The sequence below is a fragment of the Carassius gibelio genome, chromosome A17 (genome assembly GCF_023724105.1).
Source record: "Carassius gibelio isolate Cgi1373 ecotype wild population from Czech Republic chromosome A17, carGib1.2-hapl.c, whole genome shotgun sequence".
In the NCBI taxonomy this organism is placed as follows: Eukaryota; Metazoa; Chordata; class Actinopteri; order Cypriniformes; family Cyprinidae; genus Carassius; species Carassius gibelio.
Genome location: NC_068387.1, coordinates 20,421,237 through 20,447,267, shown reverse-complemented (window position 1 = coordinate 20,447,267; position 26,031 = coordinate 20,421,237). Strand labels below are relative to the sequence as shown.

Below are 26,031 nucleotides of genomic sequence, written 5' to 3'. Positions count from 1 at the left end.
AAGGAGCAAAAATACTGGGTCACATTGGGTCTTAAATGCCTGTGACTTCATATAAATGATTTACCCTCAGCTGTAATGATGTTCACTTCAACAGTAAGCACTCTTATTTGTGATGTTGCCTAAATAATAAAGTGGAAATCACATCTGTTTGAGTTTCTGCCTCTGTGGGAAGCTATCTGAGCTTAAAGTCTACGGTGCGTGCCGAAATTTCCAGATGGATTTTCATGCTAATTCTATTAATTATTTTGCTAATCATATTGCTGTTCAGTGCATCTAAAGACAAGCGAGAAGTAACCCATGGTGAGATACTTAATGGATTCTCCTAAGCTAAATTCCTCTCTCAGCTGAACGTCGTTAGCGAAAAATAAATAAATAAATAAAAGAAAAAAGAAACAAGACAAGATACAGCAAAACAGGACTTGGGGACTTAATTATACAGGAGAGCTCATGTTTTATTAATGTAGACTCTCAGTTGCAATCATTACTTTTCTCTTCTTATTTTGCAAGTCTCACGACCTTCAGGAAAAACACAAGGGCATTTTCTTTTAGAAAGAAGTGAACCATTTTATACCAAGACATTGTTACAGTGAACCAGCTAGTGTCCGCTTTATGTCTGGGTATTGGGAAGAGTACATAACAAAACGGCACAAGACAAAACAGCAGCTTTCAGCCGAACTCAGAATGGAATTGAACCTTATATACCTTGTAGATCTGCTTTGGTGAAACCAACTTTGTAAAGCAAGAAACAGAAAAGCGAAAACAATCAAACAGGTAAGAAAGTGGCTGATGGCTTCTGTTAATAAAGCAAAGGCTTTACTAACAGGGTATGCTATACCATTCTTAGGAAGGGTTTGCACTCCTAGTTACTGCACCATGAGTTAGAAATTATAATGATAGTTATGAAGCTGATGGGTTGATTCAGCATGGCTGGGTTGAAAAAAAAGGATTAATGGCACTCAATGAAAGTATTTAGTTGCAAAAAAATAAAAATATATACATAAATAAAAGGTAAAGCAAATTAAGTTCACTATGAAATTGTGCCTGAAAAATATTTATAGTTTAAATATATTCAGCCAATAAACATGCAGAAAAATTAGGCTTAATTTGCATATTCTATTCTAATCCACTGTTCTGAAGGCAAAAATGTTAAAAATGACTTTCAAATGCAGAGTATGGGCATGATAATTTTCTAATGCTAACGTAAATCAACTGCTACGACTATATAAAGCAAGCTGTTAGAGAGGGGACATTTTAATGATGTTGCGTTCTGTGAAAACAAAATGTTCCCCTGCATTACTGCAGCATGGAATCGAGCCCTCGCCTTCCTAAGCACAGGTGCATCATTGCCATCTGGTGGATGAAAAGCTTCATTACATTAAAAAAATAAATAAAAAAAATGGCGCATTCAATGCCATATGAATCGACAAAGGATTCTGCTGCCATTGTGGAGTCATTCCATACACGGCTTACAGTTTTACTGTGCACAAACAGTACAGTACAGAGTGATGTTTCTTTCATGCTGGGCTGTGAACATTAAAACCTACTCACGTTCACTTTTGGATGCTGTGCGGGAGAGATAAACGTGAAACACACATACACACACACACACAAGTTGCTCTATTCATGTATGAAATGAAGAACTGAATTCAAATGGTGTTGGGTATGTCTCTGTTTATAAACTATTACAGATAGCCTATACATCTTAAAGATGTCTAGCACAACAGCTATATCAGACGATCTGGTGGTCCTGACAATATGTGGAATTAAATGTTAACTATGTTCTTTTCTTCTGATCTCACAATAGGGCTTTTCACACTTTAAATAGGTCATATTCTGATTTACCATTCACACTACTCATTATTTACCCTGGGTTAACAATAATTCATAAGCTGACGTTCAGGGTTTTCAGGTCTGTGGAACAAGAACATCCCAATTGCTAATCAAAACTAACCCAATCGTTTTCTGCAGTTTTCCACTTCACCAAAATCCCTTCATGGGGAGATCACCTCATGGCAACCCTGATTCCTAAAACAGATTGGGCTATTTTTGCGCTAGTTTTCAGTAGCAATTGGGCAGGTTTTGTTGTGTAAACCTGGCAACCCTGCCTTGGCTCATTCTCTTGTTATTGCCGACAGTGCTATCAAGTTTTTCATTAATGGATTTGAATTTTTTGGGCTATAAAAGGTAAGATTAAAACTCTTCTTCATACTAACTAATATACGTTTTCCGTCAAACATCATGTGAATATATAACAGCGGGTAAAAAGCGGCGCTAAGCCCGTGAAATGTACCTTTATCCGGGGTTAGAAGCGAGGCTTAGAACGATATAACCCAGGGTTAAGAGCAGTGTGAAAAGCCCTTAAGCTCTGAAAGTTTTAATTGTAGTGGCAGTTTAATAGCATAGTTTAATAGCAGGTATAAAAATAGAAATCATAAATTTATAGTTTGCACACTTTGCAAGAAGGGATATTAAAGAAAAGGATATTAAAGAAAAAAACTAGGCTTGCATGTTTTAAATTGTGTACGCTTTGACATTAAACCATTAAATGTGCATTAGTTTAGAGAAAAACATACATTTTCATATCGGTTAAGACCTGTTGTGTTCATAAACTAGTAGCCATTTGTCTTAAGAAAACAATCCCAAACTTCTGTATTTGATTATCAGGCATGCTGACATTGACATTTCACACTCACTCAATGGATTTAAGCAACAAAACATGAAGATGATACAACAACAGACCAAACGATTTAGATTGATACAATTTTATTCTTGGTTCAACAACATGTAAACGTACCATGTAGGATACTCAACATAAAGGGAGGCATTCTGTTCAAGACAACATTGAGATGAATGATGGAATTGAGATGGACAATTAATTTTGTGATTGACGGACATGTCATATAAATGCTAATGCATAAAGTTTTTACGCAAACATGGCTATAATAAATCAAATAACGAATAAGACAACACTTAGAACCAAAAAGTGAAAGGCAAAATAATAATAATTAAAAAACAATAAAGTAACCAACCAAACAAAGTCAAGAAAACAAAGACATTAACATGCATTGAAATATGGCAGAGATCTCATATACATACAGAAATGGATATTAGCAATGAGTGAAGTGAAGAAATATTCTTGCATAGATCTTAAGTGATCTGTGTTCTGATCTTCTGGCCATTTAACATACAATCATTTGCTATGACAGGGTTCCCACACCTTGATTAACTTCAAGGAGTTTCCAGGTCCAATACCCTCAAACCCTCAAGAACTTGATGTGGAGACACATTTAAAGTGAGAGCGAGGTTACATTGTGTTAGCTTTTAAGATACATTGCTACAGTTTTCATGTCTCAAACACACCTACAAAATAGGTTTTAAGATTGAAAGCATATTTAAGAATATGTGTTTATTTTTTGGTTTACATAATCTTAACAAGCAAAGCAATTCAATATTAATTTCAATGATTGTCTGTGAAACGCTGAGGTACCATCGTAATATTTTTGTGCGTGCAGGAATGTCTTGTAGCGTGACCATCTTTTAGTTTTCCAAAAAGAGACAGTGGGTGTGGGTCGGGGCATCTAGCAACAGTTTTATCATAGGCAGAATGCAAAATGTTTCAATACAAGCATTTTAGTCAAAAGTAATATTAGAATGTTTGTGGGAGCAGGCGGGACTGGACACAAAAATCACGGCAGCGGGCAATAATGGTCAGAAATTCAATGGGAGCAGGATTAAGAAAACAGCATTTATTTAAGTCCAAAAAAAGGACATGTCTGAGAAAAATAGGAAATATGGTCACTCTAACATCATGGCACCTTACAACACAAAGAACCTCACGCTGGAAACACTTAACGTATCGTGTTCATGAGCATAACTAATGTAAATCAAACAAGCTAGTACACACAGGACACAAAGTGTTGGCGAGATTACACATTAGCGGACCAGAGGGAATAATATGGATTTTTTTTCCAGGAAACGTATTGCACAAAATGAATTCAAGCACTTTCAAGGACCTATGTCAATGTATGTTTATTATTTTCAAATTGTTTTTTTTTTTTTTCAGATTCACAAACATTCAAGGGCCTGTGGGAACCCTGCTGTGACTGAAACTTTGATGCTGGTTATACGACCTTCATATCTGCACTTTAATTTAACTGACACTCAGCTTCCATTAAAATCTCAAATTCTTACAAAATCTGAATTTCTAAATATTTTTTAAATGTATTTTATTTTCTTTGTCTTTTTTTTTTTGATATAGGATGGTATATATAAAATGAAATAACAAGTAGTAAAATGAACACACTTTATGTAATCATTTCACACAATATTTTATATTATGTTGATTTCACGTTGATTTTATATTTACCCTACCATTTAAAAGCTTGGGTTCATTAAGATATTTTATGTTTTTGAAGCTGTTAGATCAAAAAAAAAAAAAAAAAAAAAAAAAAAAACCAAAAATAAAATATTTTATTCCTGGTACAGCAAAACTGAATTTTCTGCATTCCATTACTCTTAGTCTTCAATGTCACATTATTCTACCAATATTGAAAAAAGCTGTTCTGCTCAACTTTTGTAAAACATTATACATTTTCGAAAAGTCGAAAAGCCCAGTATTTATTTAAAATCTTTCGTACCATTATACATTTTTACTATCACTCTTGATCAATTTAATGCATCCCTACCGTATAAAACTTAGTGAACCCAAACTTTTGAATGGTACTTTATATATATTACAACATATTTGTCATAATTAATTAATAGCTGAGAATAATTATATATTTTGATATTATTTTTAATGGTTTAAGGTCAAAACACATCAGACCAAATGCATAAACTTCCGTCTTGACTTCAAAATACTGTAATGTAAAGATTCCCTCTGTAGGTAGTTTTGTAAAAATGTCACTAATTCATTCAAACAAATGGCTGATCCTAGCATGACCAATGTGGCCAATATGAAAATTAATAAGCCAGTGGGCTCAACAGAGAGCTGACTGGATGAGAGATGAGAGAACCAAGGTGAGAAAGATGGAGTGATGGCTCAGTGAAGTGGAGGTGGAACTACTGTTTGCATTCATGAGAAAGTATGGGCTCCTCGAGCTAGAGTTGTAAGAGGGTGTACCTTCACATCCTCGCTCAATCTGACCGCTGCGGAACAAGGCATCGTTGATGAGGTCGGGAAGGCGTCCGTTCAGGTCCACAGATGCCAGGCAACCCTTAAAACCTTCCCTAGAGGCCACTAGTTTGGGCAGGCTGTTATACATGTTGGTCCCCAATCCGGCGATGTAGAGGTCACCTGAGCAGACCCCAGATACAAAAGATGCCCATGTAAACAAAGTAGTGATTAGACTGTGATCGGGGGCATGACGATATATGAATTTCAGCTGACTGCGTACCTTTAAGGTCCAGATTTTTAGCGCCGTTGACGACTTGACTCACTGCCTTGGCATCGACTTTGAGCGTGTGGACGTTACTGTTGTCTCTAGTGATGACAACGTTATGCCACTGGTTGTCATGCAGAGCTCGATCACTGTTGCCCTTGATTACATTGGGCCCGTTACCAAGATCAAACACATAATGTATGTACCTAAAAGACAGAAAATTGAAGGTTCAGTTTACAGGAAGAGTAGAAAGGCAATATCATATCCCATTCCAACTTTCAGTTTTATAGACGGTTTCAATGGCAACAACACAAATAAACGTTACTGCGCATGCGCGCTTTTGTGGCTCTAACTTAACTTCCGGTAGACTTCAATAACAACAGCCAAGTCCCTCTAGAGTAGATATTTTTTTGATAAAAAACAAAATATGTTTGCTGCGTAAATCTGGTGGACTTTATGAAAATGCAAATTAAACCTTTGCCAGCAGGAGATGCTTTTAAGCGCCGAGAAATAGAGGTTTCCACAGTAACAGCTGTAAACAAAGCAGAGCTATGCTCACAAACGCTGCGTTATCAGGCATATAACATCCAAGTCTTCCTTCAGAAATAGTGATATAAAAACCCCCGTGCCTCGTTTTGATATTTAAACATATAAATGTAAGGAATTATTATTAGTAGTAGTAAACGTGCATGACGTAACGTTACTCATGTTTATTCAGCGAAGCCTTTTTGAAAATTGATCAGTTTTAAAATCGTGGCGAGTCTATAAATAAATGTATGGGAAACACATCCCACAGCACAACCACCTGAGCCCAACTTCAGTCTACTCACCACCTTAACTTTAACTGCGTTTGTAGACGGCACCGCAGCCAGAACGATATACATAACACAGACCAGAAGTTAACTTAGGTCCAGGTGCGTGCGCCCAATGAAACCGTCTATAAACATGTCAATTTGAGAAATGCTCATTGTGGGTATCTACATTTTTTACTCTCCACTTCTCTTTTTTTATAACAAAGCAATCTGATATAAAATCTTTTACATTTTTATGCTTTTTACGAGGGGGTGAATAAATCTTAGATTATACTGCAAGAGACTGAAATACCTATACATTTATTTATATGATTTTTTTATGATTAAGTGCATGTTATAAAAAAAAAAATCTTTTTTTTACTACAACAACAGATGCATTATGAATATCATTACAAATATTGTTATTTGTATATAAATCAGTTAATTTTAACCAATGTTATAGTAATGTAGTACTAACATACGTTTATTTTACAGCATTATTTGAGTTTTTTTTTCTTGAGAAAATTTGACATGTACTGTTCCTGATTATAAACACACATACAAAATAACCTACTGTACTTTGTAAATTGAATAGAATCGTGCAATTTGTGTCCAAACCCAGCCGTGATTGTTAATACTGTTTACTGACTTAAATATCAAAGAACCAAATATTGATTATGTAAAAAGAATACAAATAAAAAAAGGATGTAAATACCCCCACCAAGAAATTTTCATTAAATGTTCTATCCTTCCAAACTTTCTTACAAAACAAGGCATTATATATGGTTTTGCTTATGGACTTCTAGTTTACTTGCCTCAATGACTGTATGCTGAAAAGATTTTGTGCCTAAAATGCCAGATAACACTTTTTAAAATCTAGTTCTTCCTCATTAAGTGTTAATTGAAGTAGTTTTACTGGCAAGGTGAAAAGAAAAATAATAAAGTGGCCATTTCTCCATGCCTACTAGAGGCTTACCCTTTCACCAGCTCTACAGCGATGAAATCGCTTCCATCCCCACTGTTGAAGAGGATGAATCCATCTGGAGAGGTTGTCTTGAACTGGAAGAAAAGGTGCATGGATGTGTAAGCCTGCAAGGTTGCTAGACTCAGGTAACTGCTCTTTGACTTGAACGTCACGGGGTCTGCGATGATGGAGCGCATGCCAAAGCGAGCGTTGAGCTCGCAGTAGTCGATATCGCCGTTCTTGCACAGGTCGATGTAGAGCATGCCATTGAACTTGAGGCTCTGCAGGTGACCGATGAAACTGGAGGGGATCATGGAGACGAAACGGCGCTCGGTCATCACACCCGTCTCAATGTTGTGAAACTCTAACCGGGTGTGATCGCCCACCATCTGACCTATAAACCACAGCAGGTTAGAAAGAAATACCAAGACAAAAGATGCTGCTATACTACACCCTCAAACAATATTACACTGCTGCACAGGCATAAAACTGCTATCATACCCTAAAACCCTGAGTCACTCTCCAACTACTTGTTACACAAAGCGAGTTTGTTTGCTACTATGTCAGTGTAGCAATGAACCTGAACCAAAGATAGGTACTTTATTGCTGTGGAACACTTAAGTAGTGTTGGAATGACAACAACTGAAACAAATTTCATTCAAGACTATTACGCAGTTTGTCTACAAACTGGAAACTACTGTTTTCCACAATTTATCAAAATCCCTCAATCTGTATCTAAAGAATAGCAAGAACTAGTAATTCTCAAAACCTTTCACATACTTATTTCTGCAGTTTCTTGCAACAAAAGTGCTTTATTGATAGGCTTGAATCATCTATAGCTTCTCACAAAAAAGAATCCATCAAGAATTTGTGTTGTCTTTCATATTGAGGACTAAGGATAGTACCTTCTGCTACGTCATCGTCAACCGTTAGCTTGTAGCTTTTGCCTCTCCGGATCACACGCACAGTATGCCATTCATTATCATTGAGTTTTTGTCCAGCATACAGTGTCTCTGGTCCTTTGCCTGAGAACGACGGTCATGAAACGTTAATGTCAACCTGACATGTCTCTGACCAAACCTTTGCTTTTAATGAGAAAAAGTGCAAACTCTTTTTGTTGCTTTAAATTTGATGCTATGTTATGGCAAATCAGCTTAAATTGCTTATTTTCTAGTTGAGATTAACACAAAAGAGAAAGCAAAGGTTTGGTGCAGATGTTTTTGAATATTGCACAAAAACATAATCTTAAAAAAACTAAAAATGTAAAATGTTAGCTAATTTTGTTTCCTTTGTTTTCCACAATAATCACTTTAAAACATAATCCTGAGATTATAAAATGGCTTTTACTCATAAAAGGTCCTGATACACCACTCAAAGACAAAGTTCTCACATTTGGTTTGATAATGTAAATGATATAAAAAATTACTTTTTATCCCAGTTGTGAGTGTGAAACTGTAAGTTGGCAACACTGGCTCAACCAATAGCACGAGTTTGGGAAAAGCCTATACAGCATTTATGAGAAACTTCAAAAGTCCATCTTTTTGCAGTTTTGTTAACACGAGTGATACAGAAATCAAATGCTTCACCTTTAAAGTCAGTATCTGAGTTAATTTACAAGCAAGCAACATATACTTTATGATGCAATACATTTGAGGAGTTAAGGAGTCACAGAGAAGAGCAGTGAGATGTCTTAGATTCAGCTCAGAGCGTGCTATAAAAATCACACTTCACATCCCTCAAAATCTCTTGTGTTATGTACCTACCTGCATGCAGTTATCAGTAGTTCCTGAGAAAGTATATTAACCTTCCACGCTGACATTAATTTACACTTCAACACTGACACAAATGTGTTTTAACCGACATGAATGGTCAGAGATGGCTCACAATCTGCCATCACTGACATTTTTCAGACGATGTATCATGCCTATTAAATCATTCCTACACCATGCTAAAAACCATACCTAATGTACTGTAACCTACTGAATATAATTGCAACTTGGATATGATTCTGGGAAATATTGTCCATTTCATGATTTCAAAACATAATAATAACTAAGCAGGAAAGCTATTGAAGGTCATACAAGCAATTATCATATTCTGAGAGCACAAAAACATCCAACAATATCAGACACTTTCTGACCAGATTCATGCAGATAATGATGCAGATAATAATTTTAGAGCTTGTAAAAATGCAGGTCTCGTTACGAGAGCTTCAGAACTAACAGCTCTGATATGCACATCAGTATAATTAGCGGCATTAGATTAATCTGAGTGATGGAAAGTGTGAACTGGTGCAGGTAAAGGGATATGAGACTAATCTAGCATGATGTGAGTGTTCACTACTTCATCAGAATGACTGATAGAGGCATAGTTGTGCATTACTGGTTTACTTGGTACATTTCCAGCCGGGCCAGGCTCTCTAATATATCAATAAAACTCATCATTTGGCACCACAAACACTTTTTTATCTAAAGTAGCTTACTGTACAGTCATTTTAAGGACAGTCACACAGAATCCAGCCTGTAACCTTTCTATTATCACACCACTGTATGGTTAGTATTTAAACAGTCATATAAAACAACACACAAAACCGCTCTAGAGCAATCAACTATTACATGCAGATATCAAGATCCATAAAACATGCAAGCCATTTATAGAGTCATGATACATACACATAAATAAACATTCTTACCTTTCAAAGTGGGAAAATCATAGTTAGTTCACAGTTATTCAGAGTGGGTATATTGGTTTATATTATATATAATATTACTGTAACATATCACCTTTATAGTTTATATGAAAACATTGTCATTGAGAGAATTCAAGACCTATTTTTGAGTAAAAGCAGGTTTTTTTTTTTTGTGTGCTAAAACTAGAAATGTGTTTCTTTACTAATGGTATAATAGTGCAAAAAAAGTGTAAACATATGTCATGGCTAAAATACGTATCGCATTAAACAAAGAAATGTCTGTATTCCAAGAACTTCAGGTAACAACTGAAATAAATGCGCTTTTTTTGCATCATTTTAGTTTTAAGAGTCGTGTATTAAGCAATACATTAATAAGCTTAAAATCGATTGCAGTAGTTTGACATAAAATACAGCCAACCAAGCAAACATATTAACCAACAAACAGAAACAAACCCATATTGCATCATATCATAAGAATATGCTGAAGATAGATGACATTATAAAAAATTAACATTAGTGTTTTTACATTCTCTGTATGCAAATGTATTACAATTTACTTTTATTTGATTTTATTTTTAGGAAAAACGGTTGATATGTGATGACTTTATAATGTGACTTTGAAAGCTGTACAAACTGTAGTTATTGCAACATGAAAATATGGCAAACTTGTCTTTAAATACAATAATTAAACATATATTTCTGCATTAACAATACTATCTCATATTAATGCATGCACTACTTTAAACTCAGATACTGCATTCCTTACTAAAGACAATAAGAACAAAGTAGTTTAGACGATACCATCATCTTTCTATAAAAGGGTAGGAAATAGATTTACATGACAGCTAAATAACAGGCCATCAAAAACAAAAAACAAGCCATGATTATTAAGTCACCACCATTTATAATTGTGGTAATCGTGATTGGAGAGATGGCATTGACTGACCCTTAGACTAGATGCAAACTCTCCTTCGGAGGAAAAGGTACAAGACTTAAGACATTTGTTTTAACAAGAGAATCATAAGCAGCAAAATGAAACTTGAGTGTTAACTTACTGGAGTTACAGTTTATCCTGATACAGTCTAGATGGGGGAAAATAAGTGACAGATGAAATTGCATCCTTCAAGGTTACAGCTGCAGACATCCAAAAACAATAATTCCACCCTTCCGGGGACGTCCACATGCGAAGAGGCGGCCATTTTTTATTATTAATGAAAGCATTATAATTTAATGAAAAGACTGTGCACAAAATCACTGGATTAGCTGCAACTGACAAAGAATTAGAGATAATGTCTATGAATAAATTACTTTGCTAAATAGATTTTAAACATCAGAAAACAGATAATTGCCTTATAAGCAATATTTAGTTTGTAAAATTATAAAATGGCCACTTGGAGCTCACCAACCACAAAGACTATTCAACCCAGAGCTTTGTTTTATTTTATTTTATTACAATTATGCTTTTCATTCTCAGACCTATCTGAGGTCCTGCCCCATAGAAATTACACCAACTCATTAGCTAAATATGCTTAAATACATTTAGCAAGAAGTAGGTGTTAGGGCATTTTTCTTGAATATTGTCCTGCAGCATAATGATTTCAAGCCATCTCATTTTGACGGCATCATGCTCTGGGTTGGGCTCTGTGTGGCTGGATTTACCATGTGTCGTCAACCGCAACAGAAAAGTGGGAGCAAACAGCCTCGATCCAATAAGCACCAGCACCATGCAGTGGCCTCTGTACCTCCAGCTAGATCTCCCTGAGATCTGGCCACTCAATTGAGTACTTAATTTACTACAATCTCTAACATAAATAATAATTGGTTGTAAAAGTATAGTTCTAGAGGCCTGCATTGTACTAAAAGTAAAATAACCTAGGGCAGTCTTGAGCGTAAATCTGATGATATACATATGTATTCGGTTGTGTTTCCATGGCTGACAGTCTGTCAAATCATTCCAGATGAATTCTCTGTGTATGCAGTCATAAGACATTCTTGTCTCTTTCAGTATGTTTACAGTGTGTGAGCTATGTTTGTCTCTACTATGTCTGAGCTGTCACAGATAATCAGACCTACTGTCAGACCTCAGGCTGTTTCCTGCGGTGAGGTGTGAGTTATGTCACTTCCTTTAATGATGACACAGTGACTTAATGACCAGTTAGGGTCTCTCATCTCTCATCTAACGGTGTCAGGTTGAGGGTTGAGAGGTGCTACCATCTGCAGGTGAAGCTGAGAGCTCTGTTCTCGGGCTGTTTGCCGACCGGGCCGCAGGCTAAGGGCCTTTGAAGGGGTGAATACCATCTTTTGACAAAGCATGGAGAATGTGTGTCAGAGAACGAGGGAGGGAGGGATAGGTGATGGGGGTTAAAAGGAAGTGATGTAACAAAGGAAATACCAACCAAAGCACAAACGTGATACGAATGGAACCAATTGAGACAGAACGTGAGGTTTGTCAGAAAAGAGTTACTGGAGATATTGTCAAGTAGAAAAGATGACAGGAATTCGTGTTAAGCTGACGATCAGAAAGTCACACCACTTGAAAAGGTTTTACAATCATAAAGAATTACCTATCATTTCAAAAGCTGATATAAAAAAAAAAAAATAAATGCTATGCTGTTGTGTAGTGCTTTGTGTCTCAAAGGAGTTATTCTCTTCACTATGACAATGGTCATGGTTAATATATTACAAAAATGCACCAAACATTGTGTTTGTTAGGTTTGGGCAGTATGGTGGTACTATTTATGCGTCAGAAATTTTGCAACAACTTTACACCCAATAGACACATCCACAATGAAATAAGTGGGCAAGACTGCTGTGTGTTATTTACAGTTGTAATTTGCACAGCGGAAATATAGAGCAGGACGTGTCCCAAAATGTGCAAAACAACATAAAATTGTACAGATTAGTTGTTGATGGCTAAATCAATAAAGAATTATAATGGTGGCTTATACAATCAGAATTTTGAGTTGAAAGAATATGTTATATATTATTCTAATTTTATTAGATTTCATTACAATATTACATGTTTTTACCTGAAATCTTTTGCAGCTAATGCTGAACTCCTTCGTTTGTTATGAATAAACTTGATTTGTATCCAAAAAGTTCAGAATAAAAGTATAAAGTACCATTTTGGAATTTTCTGTATATATAACTGTTGTATTTATGATATTTCTTGAACAGTGACATAATATCATACCACCCATCCCTAACATCAATTAGTAGCCAAAATTTGAATTTACTGTCAATTACTTTATTAAGAAAACAATCAATTCAAACTGAACTCAATCAAATGTCTGGTGAACCATGCAAATAAATAAAAACAACAAAACAACATCTTAATATACCTTACTAATGAATGAAATGATTATGGAGGCTGGGGAGAGTGGGGCTGGAATGATGGACAGATAGGAAGAGGGAGAAAAAGAAGAAGCACTGCATCCCGAAAGAGGGGGTTTTATACAATACCTAAGTTGACCGTGAGTTTGACGCGACTGCCGTCCAGCTCTAGCCGAAGAGTATCGGCGGAGTCACGTGAGGTGGTGGCCATGAGCAGACCGTATGCCCGCTGAGACTTGAAGCGAAGGGACACGTCCTCCGCTTCAGTGTGCATAACGCTAGGCATCACCACTTTCATATACATGCTCCCATCATAGCTCAAGATGGATGCCTCTGTAGACAAAACAACATAAGATCTGCTTCAGACAAGTTAGAAGTAAACACAAACTTTGCTTCTGGGAGAAAAAATGTTTTGAAGTTTCTTGGAGTTGACAATGTATTACAATATTAAAATAATGCAAGGTCAAGGTGATGGCCTCCAAATATTCAAGTCATCTTCCTGAGGAAATGCATGATTAAAACAGCACACTGAGTAAACACAATCTGCACAAGCCTCCTACAAGTCTCTATTAACTGACTCAACAGGTAAACGAACAGATCTCTCCTGCCATGGGAAATGTTCAAGACAAGCTGCCACACAGATGGCCGATCAGGCACACCGCTAGGATGCCCTTTCTCCACATCCTCAGCCTCTGACTGCCATTCACGCTCCATATGAAAGCATTAGAAAAGCCAGCCACGCATAAAATCTCTGCTTTGACTCCACAGTATGTAGATGTCCGGGTGAAAGAAAGGCAGGAATCACAGCTAGGCTTGCGTGTCTGGGCTGGGATTTATTATAAGAAATTAAAGAGGCCACATCAATCAAGACCTTCTGGATAAGCATATGTGAAAAAACCTGTCAAGCTTTAATTAAAATATCCTAGTTAAAATATTATTTTGACAAAGTTGCTTCAGATAAAATAATGTATACTACCATTTAGAATTTTTTTTTTTTTTTTTTTTTTTTTTGATAAAGTATGTGCTTCCCTGGTGAGTATAAAAGGCAACTCAGTGAAGGCAGTGAGGAAAGAGACAGATAACTCCAAGTGAAAGCAAATAAAAAAAATATTTCGTATTAATGCTATTGAGCAGCGGGCTGATGCGGGTAGACAGAAACCGTGGAGGGAATGAGGCATCAGAGATCCTCACAGGGTGGCAGTGTTTCTCAATAAGGGGCCGATGTTACCCAACAGCATCATGCAGCCATCTTGAGAGACTCACTTAAGAAATTTGATACACTGCTGTTTCCTCTCGAAGCATCTCATAAATCCGTCTCAAGACACGTGAGAGCACTCATGTTTTACATGTTAATACTCACTCACTGTATTAACCTGTAAAACGTGTCCATCTTTTCTCTTTTAGACTTGTAAGCTGGGATAATTAATGCAGATCATGTGGCTGTATAAAAATGCAGTGCACATCTGACATTTCGGTATATTAATTAAGCCCTGCTTTTGTTTTCCTATGTAAATAATGAACAAAGAACTACTTCAATCACATGCCTGAATGCAACACAGTTCATGAAAGTCAAATGAGCTGCAAAAAGCATTACTCACGGGAAAGACTAATTCAATAAATAAGGGCTTTAACTGACATTCCATCTGACTAACTGACGACTGAATGGATGGATGGAATGTTTAATCAGAATTTTTTTCCCCTCCATGCTACATCTGAACTTTCGGAAATGTATTATCTTTCACAAACAGATTTTTCATGCATTTATGCATTTGAGCACTCATGCACGTCAGATTTCAAGAAGTGTCCTGCAGTGTGACATGCTATACTCAACATTTTTGTAATTATTTATGGATGCTGTTTTTACTTCATATTTTTTGAGAGTTAAAAAATTTGTTAGTGTGTGTGTGTGGGGGGGGGGGGTGGGGTGTAAAATACACACAGTTTATATATAAGAAAATATTAAATGTATTACACAACAATAATTTAGAAACATACATCTACTATAAGGTCCAAAAAGACACTTGCCAAGCATAATATAGTAATTAAAAAAATATATATATTAATTTCTATTTCTGTCAACTCTGGATTTTTTTTTTATTTTTATTTTTTTACTGGTACATATTTTCGATTAAAATAATGGACCCTGTGTGAATGCATTTGTTTCAGTACATTTATTTATTTATTTATTTATTTCAAGTTACAGGCCTTGCTTGAGGCACCCGTAATACATTTGTGTCACAAGGTTTCGATTAACCCAGATGGCTAGCGCTCTGGAATACAAATGTATTGATTTAGCTTCTAATATTGAGTGAGTGCAGGCTGCTTAATTAAGGTGTATCTGTGATATGATCTATCATCATCATCTGTGCGGCACAGAGGGATCAGACTGACCTGTACTGAGCTGTGTCTCAATGACATAACGAGAGAAACATCAGGCATAAAAGGCAATCAATGTTCATTAAATTGTCAGTCTTCCTGCTGCTCATCGGCAGACAACAATCTCTAAACTGAAGATGTCAAGGACATTATTGCAGGCAGCAATTCAATCTTCAATCTCTCCTATGAGACACACATGCAGAGACCATTTGGTAAGCAGTGCCTCAAAACAGAGCAGCTGTTGCCATTGTCTTTATCTGTCTGGTTAGACTCTTAACCTTTATCAGCTCCTGTGGTGCCACATGCTGGGAATTAAGATGGAAAGAGAGATTTTTATTACGTCTGCCGTTGCAGTGAAGCGTCCAACTGCCCAGTTTAGATTTAAGGTAATTCCTGATGACATTTAGAGAAATTTAGCATTACATCATTTCCTCACCGATTGATCTTTGCAATGAATGAGTGCCGTCAGAATGAGAGTTCAAACAGCTGATAAAATACCACAATAATCAACAAGTAATGTATAATTGTAATTGTAAGCTACATGTTTGTAAGAAACAAATGCATCATCAAGATGCTTTTTCTGGAAACTTCAAACCATTGCTGCTGACTAAAATACAAGTCCTCTATCCAAGTTGTCTCATCTGACAAGAGAAATATGCAAAGATCAAGCACTGTTTACTAGCGTAAACAGTCCAAAATGATTCTAAACAAATATGTCAAGAATGCAGTTATTTAAAATTAAATATGTGGTTTATTTATGAAGATAGCACCCATTAAAAAAAATTGCTTTGAGTTTGGAGAACCAGACAATCACTGGGCACTTATGTGTCCAACTGAAAGCAGCCTTACCTTGACTAGTCCTTCTGATGTCTCTGTAGTGGTGAAACATAATCATATTGTTTGAACCAAATATTAATGTTTTATATCTTTAAAATGAAAATGAAAAGAGGGTTGTGTTTTATAAGAGGAAGTGGTGTATGAAATAACTTTTCATTTTATTGTAAATAATATACATACAGTGAGGATAACCATAGTAGCCAAGGTGAGCCGAGTGACGTTATCAAGTACGCTGCTGTTAAATTAGCAGAATTCACACTCCCGAGTTACTACCAAGGACACAAGTCTGAACTATGTGTACTTGGTATTGAGAAACATATAGTTGTCCTGATTGCAGGAAGGACACCATGTCCTAGTATTCTCTGCTTCTGTGGACAAATAATGATGTGAAAACTAAACTAACTTGCAGGTGGTCACAGCCCCACAAACAGTCACATCTGCATGTTAAAGAATGGTCACAGGTGTGTGCTCTCTTTTTTAGAGAAGAAAATCCCCGGATGATGCAAATGGCAGTCTCTAACAAGAGCAAAAGAGACATGTGATTTTGGCTCACTGCCACAATCACACAGTATACATAAAACAGTCACTTTCAATGAGCATTATTTTGTCATAAAGGAGAAAATAAAGGGTTTTCCTAAGCACAACTGCTCGACTATCATAAACAGTCAAAAATCTAAAAGAGCATCTGGCCTAAATGTGACTATAATGACTTACAGGCCGTTGATTTGAAGCAGTGTTATTTTACATAAGGTGATTTGCCTTAAATGTCATGTAGAGGGCTTTGGAACAAGTATCAAGTGATAACACACTGAATCTATTAATTCACTTAAATAGAAAAAAATATTGTATTGATTATACTTTTACATTTAAATCTGATTTGTCTTAGAAATGAAGCACATTATTATGCATAGCATCAAACAAAAAATACCCAGCATCTGTCCTTTAAAATGTCCTCTATCTCCTTTGGTAGGCAATCAGAGACTTTAATATTTCCTTCCCGTGCCACTAGATGGCAGCAGATGGCTTTTGATGACGATGCATGTAAAACAATATATTGCAGTTTTTTTTTTTTAATGGTTGTCCAACACAATGAAAACCCATGTTAAAAACAGGTAATAAAAAGCACTACTGCATGGACACTGCACACAAGGCACAAATGTAAAGAACCCGTGCCGCCTGCGAATAGACAATGTACAAGTTTCTTATGCATGCTCCAAAAATCACTTAAAAGAGTTAATCAGTTCCCACCTTCTGGTGTGTTCTAAAAGATGACTGGTGTGGGCACTGGACTGGTTTATAGTGAAACCCTGAAGGAGGCTTCTGACACCTGCACTTGCCATAAACAGGGGATTGTAGCTATGCACCAACAAATCAAATAATTTAGAGGCACGCTTAAAAAGAGAAGAGGGCGACCAAATACAGTAGGCACATCCTCCTCCATGTGCTCCTCCCAACGCCAACACAAAAGGATTTACTTTGTTCTGTTTCAGCTGCGATTGTGGAAGCAGCTTGCAGACCGCTCTTGTCTGCACTCATTTAGCTTCAGAGCTGGATTAGAAACAGTTCAATAACTCTGCTGCCACTGAAAACAAACTGTTTTCAACCGCAGAGCTGCACCACTTACAGCAAACCCACAAGCCCTCCATGAATCCTTCTCTTCTTAGGTTTCTTATTTTATTGTAGATAGATAGTAGAGAATAGGGAGAGGGCCAAATACCAATCACAAATCTCTTTAATAATTATTATTTCTCCCAGATAGCAATGACATGGAGAGCTATGGTTTTGGTTAGTTGTGTTTATCATAGAATGAGCATCATGGGCATCATAGCTGTAGATTATGGCCACATATGCTAACTGCTAGAGTTCCCATATTTCTTGTCTTTCTCATGCTGACTCTCTCTCGCTCTGTGGTTCCCTACTGTGCTCTCCTTCCTTGTCCTTTCATGGCTCATTTAAATTTTTCTAAGGGAAGAAAGCAAAAATGTTAGTGACTGGCATAGATTAGAGAAACGATGTAATAGCCTGGTTTCACCTGATGAAGGTCCTCAGCTCACAGTAATTTGTGAAGGTTTTTGAGGCTGCCAACACCTGCGATCTGAAAATTTCAGCAGGCCTGTGACTGACTACTAGGAGCAAGTTAGGTGGATTATCGAGGGATGTCACCTCTTGCTCCTCTAACCAGCTGTGACAGAGGGGCAGACAGAGACCTCGGCTCCTGTGTGCCTCCATGCACGGAGAGGAGGGAGAGAAAAAAAGCCACACTGATGTAAAATGAGGTACTATGGAATGTGAATGCTCAATGATGACTAATTTACTTGGTGTCAGCTTGGATTTGCAGTGTGATAAAACACTATTTAAATGCTCAGTACTATTCAGGGACCTGAGAGTCAGCTTATACATAATCAAAAGTCTGTATTCGCGACATTATCAGCATGAAGTCTGCTCCACAATGCAGCATTTTTTGAAAAAGAACTACAAAAACAGACTGCTGACCAACATGTAAAGTGACCAATCAGAGTTAGTTTCTATTCAATTTGTGAAAACAAATTGTGGAATTAAAAGTGCCCCCCCCCCCCCCCCACACACACAAAAAAACACAAAATTACTAGTTTATATATATAAACTCATAACTGTGAGATACAAAATCAGAACTGCAAGTAAAGAAGAATTCTAAGGTTATATCTCGCAGTTCTGACCTTTTTTCTCTAACTTGTGAGGTTGTCTGAAAAAAAATTAAGAAAAAAAAGTAAATATATATATATATATATATATATATATATATATATATTCTCTCTCTCTTTCAGCTGTTTGCTTCCTGAAGTCAATTAAAAATGCCGATATTCTGTTCCACAGTATGCTCATTTCAATAATTCAAGTGTGCATGACAGATAAGTGCTCAAAGACAAACGAAAAGCAAAAAAAAAAGACTTTGAAAAGAAAAATGCTTGCACTTCCTATGAATATTGAAAGTAATGTGCATGCCACAACAAAAAAAAAAAATACACTTTCACATTTTTCTTTAAATCACAGACTCAAAAACAAAAGCATTATCTTACTAAGAGCACTGCCATTAGCTCAGACTCTGAGCTACAGAAATTCATGTTACTTCACCAAACAACTATTACACAAGAGGGCAGACTGAGATAAAGTGAAAAAAAAATACTACTCATAATAATTCAATGTTTCTACTCTGACACTCTTCATTAAAAAGTGTTTATGTATATATGAAGCCATTCTCTGTTTGTATAGCCTGTACAGTACAGGTACCTTCAGTGCTAACGCATTAGCAAACAAATGATAATTTTCAGCATAAAATGATAAAAGGTACAATATATCATAGCCTAACTATCTGATGGACTTTATTAAAGTCAAAATGGCCAGAGTAGGCTCATGACAGACTTTATTCAAATTAATTAATTCCAGTTCATTTTGATTAGTCGTGAACTCTCAGAAATGAGTTTTAATCCTGATCAGTTCCAGAGGAAATCTGCTGAATAATTCATCAAAATGCTTTTAAAACCTGAAATGGCTTCTGGAACCTTGATTTAAATCCTCATGTTAAATATCCAGGTCTGATTATAAAATGTTGCCCAATGCAAAAAAAAAAAAAAAAAAAAAAAAAAAAAAAACACTTTAGAACCCAATGAGCTTTATCACTCTTTGCTCAAGGAGATTCATATGGCTCCATCAGTCATCTTGGGTCAGCTGTTGCAATGCATTATGGGATTAGCTTTTTCTGCCCTAGACTAAGAAATAATTTATTTTAGAAGAATCATAATTAAGAACAGCCTTTTACTGACGTAAGCAGACTTAAACAGTAACAATAAAAAGCTATGAATGTGGCCCATTTATAGTATAAAACAGGAATATATTCTAGCAAAGACAGAATGCAAGAACAGAGTGAGAAAGGGGGAAAAAAAGAGTACAAGAGAATGTGGAAACTCTCGAAATATCCAATATCCACAACTGTCAAGCAAAGCAATGCTATCTCCCATTTCCTCAGGCAAGCGGCAGAGACCACCTCTTCCCACTCATGATGGAATGGCAAAACACTTTCTGTTGATGGGGTCTGATATGTCAACACACTGATGCATCTCGTAAATGAACAAATCATTTTTACCCGGTTCTAAATAAAGAGCTACACAATGGCAGACACAAAGTTCCCTTTCACTTCTGTCTGGATGAGCTTGTGTACCGTGGCCAAATGAATGCTGTTGTTAGTGCTGCACTGATTGGCTATTCAGAATGATTAGAGACTTTTCAAAGAGAGGTGAATGATAGGGAGGGAAAATCTGCAGAATGTGAGCTGATTTCCTGAAGCTGTGAAATCAGGAAGACTGCTGGGGATGGAGAGGAAGGGATGAGGGAAGATAACAAGGCCACGTTTTGATCGACTGCTGTGAAATCTTATACTGACATGTTTACCCCCAAGACCTGACTTGAGTGTTGATCCATACCCGTAGTCTGATATGTCTGAACTTGTGGGTATGTATGTATATGTGAGTGTGGACTAGGGCTATCGTGATAACCACGTGTAATACCACAATAATGACAAGCCAACTGCAGAGTATAACAAGCAACCGCAATGTTCAGTTTTTTTCTTTCATGAGTCTATGTGTTTTACACTTAATGCATGTGGTAAGAATGTTAAATACTGTTTTTTTTATGCCAACTGGTTCTTTTTATTTACATTAACCCTCAGTGTGCACTTGTGATTTGTATAGAGGATCGTAAATTTGCACTGAACAGGAAACGGGAGAGAGAGAGATTAGCTGAGCGTGTGCGAATACCTGCGTCTGTCCCTATTCAGGTCAAGTCATATATTAAAGAAAAAAAAAAAATCAGTTTGACATCATTTGTTCAAAGCACAGAAAGCTGATACTGGTGAAATATCAGCACTAAGCCTCTTGTTCAGTTAGATTTGAGAATCAGAACTTACTGTTATACATATAATAATAGCTTATTTCTATTGTAAGCAAGCAAGTAATAATGTAATGCATAAAAACAGTAAATGCAATATATATGCAAAGAAAATAATCTTTAATTTCGTAACACTGTTTATATAATTTTTTTTTTTATATTTAAATAAATTGCCACAAGAGATAACTCTAAATAAAAAATAAATATAATCAACAAACCACTATTTTTAACTTGATATATCATATAAAAAATGCAAAACTCGAAGAGCACTAGACCCTAAAAATACACTTGCATATTATGGAATGGACAAAGATGTCTATGTTTTTACAATTTAAAAAAATAAAATAAAATAAAAGAGACTAAGATAATTCAAATCTATCTCAATGCCACATCGAAAAACAGACTAACATAATTCACATCTTCCTCAATGCCACATTAGACATTTTTCTAAATGAATAAAATATGTACGTGTCTGTATTTTTGTTTGTGGATACACACATTTGTAGCTGCAAGAATAAATCGCACTGATCTATCTTTTTTAAATTCTGTGCGTTTTGTCTGGTGAATTTTGCCATGAAATGCTATACTCCAATCATTGTACATTTTACAAAGGTTCCTCCCCCTCATCATCTCTCCAAAGAGAATGAAACAGAGAGAAAGAGAGAGAAACGAAGGCAATCAAAAGAAAAGACAACCTGAGGAAAGAGTAAAATCACTGACATAATTACCCAGATTAGGCTGGAAAGAGTAATTGCAAGATAAACCCTCATGGATGTCATCTGTATGTGCTCTTTGTGGCTTAATCAGAAACTATAGTATCAAATCAATATATGCTAAAAGCCTTCGGCAGTAAAGCAGTTTGTGCTAAAACAGGAAAGTAAAACAGAAGTGCAGAGCACTACTGAGTGAACCTGCAGTTTGTGTTGTAAAGTTTTGCAGAAATCGCCCAGGCCTCCGTGCCACATGGGCTTTTCACTAGGGTCAAGCCTCAGGGAAATATAGTATTGACAAAGATAGAAAAAAAAATAGATAGAAAAAGAATGTGAGTAAACACATTTGTGATTATATCTGAGTGTTGTTAAGGGACCATAGCACTAGCATTCAGTGCACCCTCAGGTGATTTAAGGGCCGTGGCTCTGGGGTCCACTTTGGCTCTCTGGGGCCCCCAGGCCGGCATAGGTGACCTTCATACTGCCTGAATCAATAGCAATTAACTCGAACACTATAGCCAGTGGTGCTTAGTAGAAAACCAAAGTTCCCAGTACAACTTGGCCTGTTTGCAAACACAAAAACACAATAAAACAGTGTTTAGACACATATGTTAATAACCCACATGGCAAACCATGCATATGAACAAAATATGTGAACCAATTATCAACATATCAGCTCATCCCACAATCATCTAATCTCGTTATTTAATTTTACATTACTGAGGCATGACCTGTCGAGGTACTTTTGTAATGATCAGGGCCGTTGGCACGGAAATTAGGTTTTGCATTTATTAACCAAACAAACTCATTTTCTACATTAATGGCTGAAGGAATTAAAGCGGAAAACTAAATCTCAGCACTAAATCGGCAAGGCACATCAGACGGAGCATTAAAGTGAGTTCAATTACCGCATGAAAATAGGTTTTACCATTTTTACACAGTATTTACTTTATTCTACTGTAAGCTAAAACAGTATTGCATCTTGTTGGGAAGCTAAAGGAAATTTTTTTAAACCATCATTCAGATATAACAGATTTAAACGAAATATTAAAATCTCAATCTTAACACAAAACAGATTGTTATGTTACTGGCTTGGTATTATGCTTTCCTTCTGTGCAAAGATGGCACTCGAAATTAGTTTGTTTTCATTCAATTTTTATTAAGTAAAATAATAGACTATGAATAATAATTAGTAAATGGCACTGTGCTCTATATTGTGAATATACTGTCAATGTTATAGTCAATTAATTACATACAGTAAATATAATACTGTAATATGTAAAACTGCCCAGAGTTCAATTAGAATTCTGGCTCTATAAAGAATAAAGCACTCCTCAAAAGTGTTTTCTGAACTCATATGCAATGGTGTTGTGTGTAATTTTAAGAATAAGATATGAAATGACTTGAGAGATCCCAGCTGCATAATGAATTTAATAACTATTAAAATTGTTATTTTAGACACTACAGCTTGCGCTTGTTTTATATTCAGGCAGGCTGTTCTGTGAGGGACGTTTTCTTTGTTTAGAAGATAATTCATGCCAATCAAACTCACAAAAGTGAGAGAGGAAAAAACGCATTCATGCACATTTTTATACATATATGTAGGCTTTTGTATAATATAAAATGATGTGATATAACATGGTTAGATGTTTACTGCTTAGATAGAATTGTATCATACTGATCAGCTTGTAGAAATGCTAAACATTTAATGAAGGGGTCATATCATAAGAAATCATTTTAAATTAAAAAAAAAAAATATAGTCATGAATTATTATTATTATTTTTTTTTACTTTTAAACAGAACAGTAATTTAAAAGTATTTTAATATAAAAATATATGTAAATTGTCTTATTATATGACCTGTGTATTAAATGTTTTGAATTTCAGCAGACAATGAATCTTCTGGGCCTAAAATTGCGATGCACATAGTCACAATTCCTCAATCTGGAAAGAAAAAATGAGGTGTTTTTGTCAGGGTTGAAATGCTGAGTGTGCATTAGAGAAAATCTGAAGTGTATGTGTACTGACAGGAGGACAGTGTGGTGTGTGACAGCAGCCAGTTGTCTGGCCCGAGCAGCAGCTACAGGCTTCTGTGGAGCAGATAATAGATCTGGACAAATATCAGGTAGTCGGGTGTGCACTCTTGAAAGAGTGTTGGTTTGGAATCATAACACACACACACACACACACACACACAAAGAACTTGACTGTGTAGTTTAGCAGAACTATTGGACACCTGACTCTCATCATAAAATCTCAGCTGGTGTACCCAACGACACAAAGTCTGTTTACTGGCTGCGTGATGCATGCTGTACACTAGAACGTCAAGAGTCAAGGTACACAGACTTTACTAGAAATTTCTTCTGTGTTTTCTAGCTAGGCCGCTTAGCAAGCATCACTAAAAATTATAATGTGCTATTAAGTGAAAGGGTTGTCTAATGTTTGCGTATTAGTTCAGACATGAGCCATGTAAATGTGATGTCCAGGTGCACACAGATGTGCATTAGTACTGTATGTGGGTGACTGACATTTTGAAAGCTGAATATTTTGCCTTGTGGCATAAGTGCAGTCGAATGACAATGTTTAGACGCATCTCTAGTCAGTATCAGAATGCTTCTCATACTCGCTCTTCTCACAAACTTACTATAACACGAGGTGACACTCAGTCTAATGCCCAGGCAGATGATGATGACTGACATTCACAGCAAATGAACGTGCAGAAGGTCAATTTACAATCTGTATCTCTGCCAATGGAGTGTTAAACAGCTGTTTGTGACTTATACATTTGTCTAAAAACACTGCACACGTACAGAAAACTATATCATGTTTCCATGATGTCGTCTGACAATACAAAAACACAACAATCCATGTCAATGTTTGCTACGTCTGACCCTTTGTATCCTCTTGAGACTCATTTTTGTTCTTGATAGGGAGGCTAAAGTCTAAACTTTGTTTTATGTTATTATTATTGTTATTTTAATCTTCCGATATTTTTACCCCAAAGTCCCAAATGACAAAAATCACAAGCAGTTTATCATAAAGCTGCCAAAAATATTAGCTCTGTTATACAGGTAGTAGAGAGTATACATAAGATAGTTTTTAAAAATAAATCAATAAATAAGAAGGGATAAAGAAGTAATAGTCAGATTTTATTGGCGATTTGAGATATGTTATTGAAACATTATCCTGACAAACAGTTACTGTAAACAGCAGCCTACACTTTAAAAAATACAGGTTCTATAATGCTTTTGCTGGTTTCACGAAGAACCTTTAACACCCATGGAAACTTTCCATTGCACAAAGGTTCTTTATAGTGGGAAAAGATTCTTCAGGTTAATAAAATATTCTTCACACTAAGAAAAAAAATGGTTATTTAAATAAAAAAAGTATTCTCAGAAATGTTCTCTGGGAAACCCAAAATAATTATTTAAGGCACCACTGCAAAAATCTAATATTACACAAATAAATGAAGCCCAACAGAGTAACCAGTTCTCATGCCAACATGATGCTTTGCTCAGTGTTCACAGACAAGCTGGAAGTCCCTCTATTACCTGGTAACCTGGAACCCCTGTGTTCCGGCCCATATGGAGCCCTTCAACCATGCAGCCACAAGCAAAAGAAGAACAACCACTCAAAAACACAGCCATCTCCTGTCATCTACCAAAACCATTCCACTTCGTTTTTTACACAATTTTTCATCTGACATGACATCTGAAGATCTGTACTGTATTAGCAGCTGGTATGGCATCATCAGAGGTTTGGTTCAGACAAAACACACCCCAAATCCCAGAAAACATCAGCTTCCATAGAGCAACATGCTGAGATATTAATGAGCTTATAGTTTAACTGATTATGTGAGAGCTAATCTGCTGTCTACAAACAGCAGCAGATGGGATTTTACAGGTGAGAAGCTAAACAAACTGGCGTGACGGTTATCCTAAACAGTCCTTTTTTATTATTTAAATGTGGCAATTGAAATTAAACCTGCCTCTCGGGTTTATTCTAAAACAAAGCAAAAAAAAAAAAAAAT

General features: G+C 36.2%; 1 protein-coding gene across 20 annotated transcripts in view; it reads right to left on the bottom strand.

Annotated features, from left to right (window-relative positions):
* LOC128031708 (neurexin-3a) overlaps positions 1 to 26,031 on the bottom strand; it is a 262,219-nt gene that overhangs the window by 168,272 nt on the left and 67,916 nt on the right. For 9 of the 20 annotated variants that reach the window (XR_008188142.1, XR_008188143.1, XM_052620051.1 and 6 more), the window contains 8 exons: positions 13,288 to 13,491; positions 10,881 to 10,907; positions 8,042 to 8,161; positions 7,149 to 7,530; positions 5,397 to 5,587; positions 5,123 to 5,296; positions 1,549 to 1,563; positions 703 to 729 (listed from right to left, as the gene is read on the bottom strand). Coding sequence is in view for 17 of the 20 variants with exons in the window: in XM_052620051.1 (XP_052476011.1) it covers positions 703 to 729; positions 1,549 to 1,563; positions 5,123 to 5,296; positions 5,397 to 5,587; positions 7,149 to 7,530; positions 8,042 to 8,161; positions 10,881 to 10,907; positions 13,288 to 13,491 (1,140 nt within the window). In the remaining 3 variants the exon portion in view is untranslated. The remainder of the gene's footprint in view (positions 1 to 702; positions 730 to 1,548; positions 1,564 to 5,122; positions 5,297 to 5,396; positions 5,588 to 7,148; positions 7,531 to 8,041; positions 8,162 to 10,880; positions 10,908 to 13,287; positions 13,492 to 26,031) is intronic. The other 11 variants (XM_052620057.1, XM_052620063.1, XM_052620058.1 and 8 more) reach the window with 3 other exon arrangements.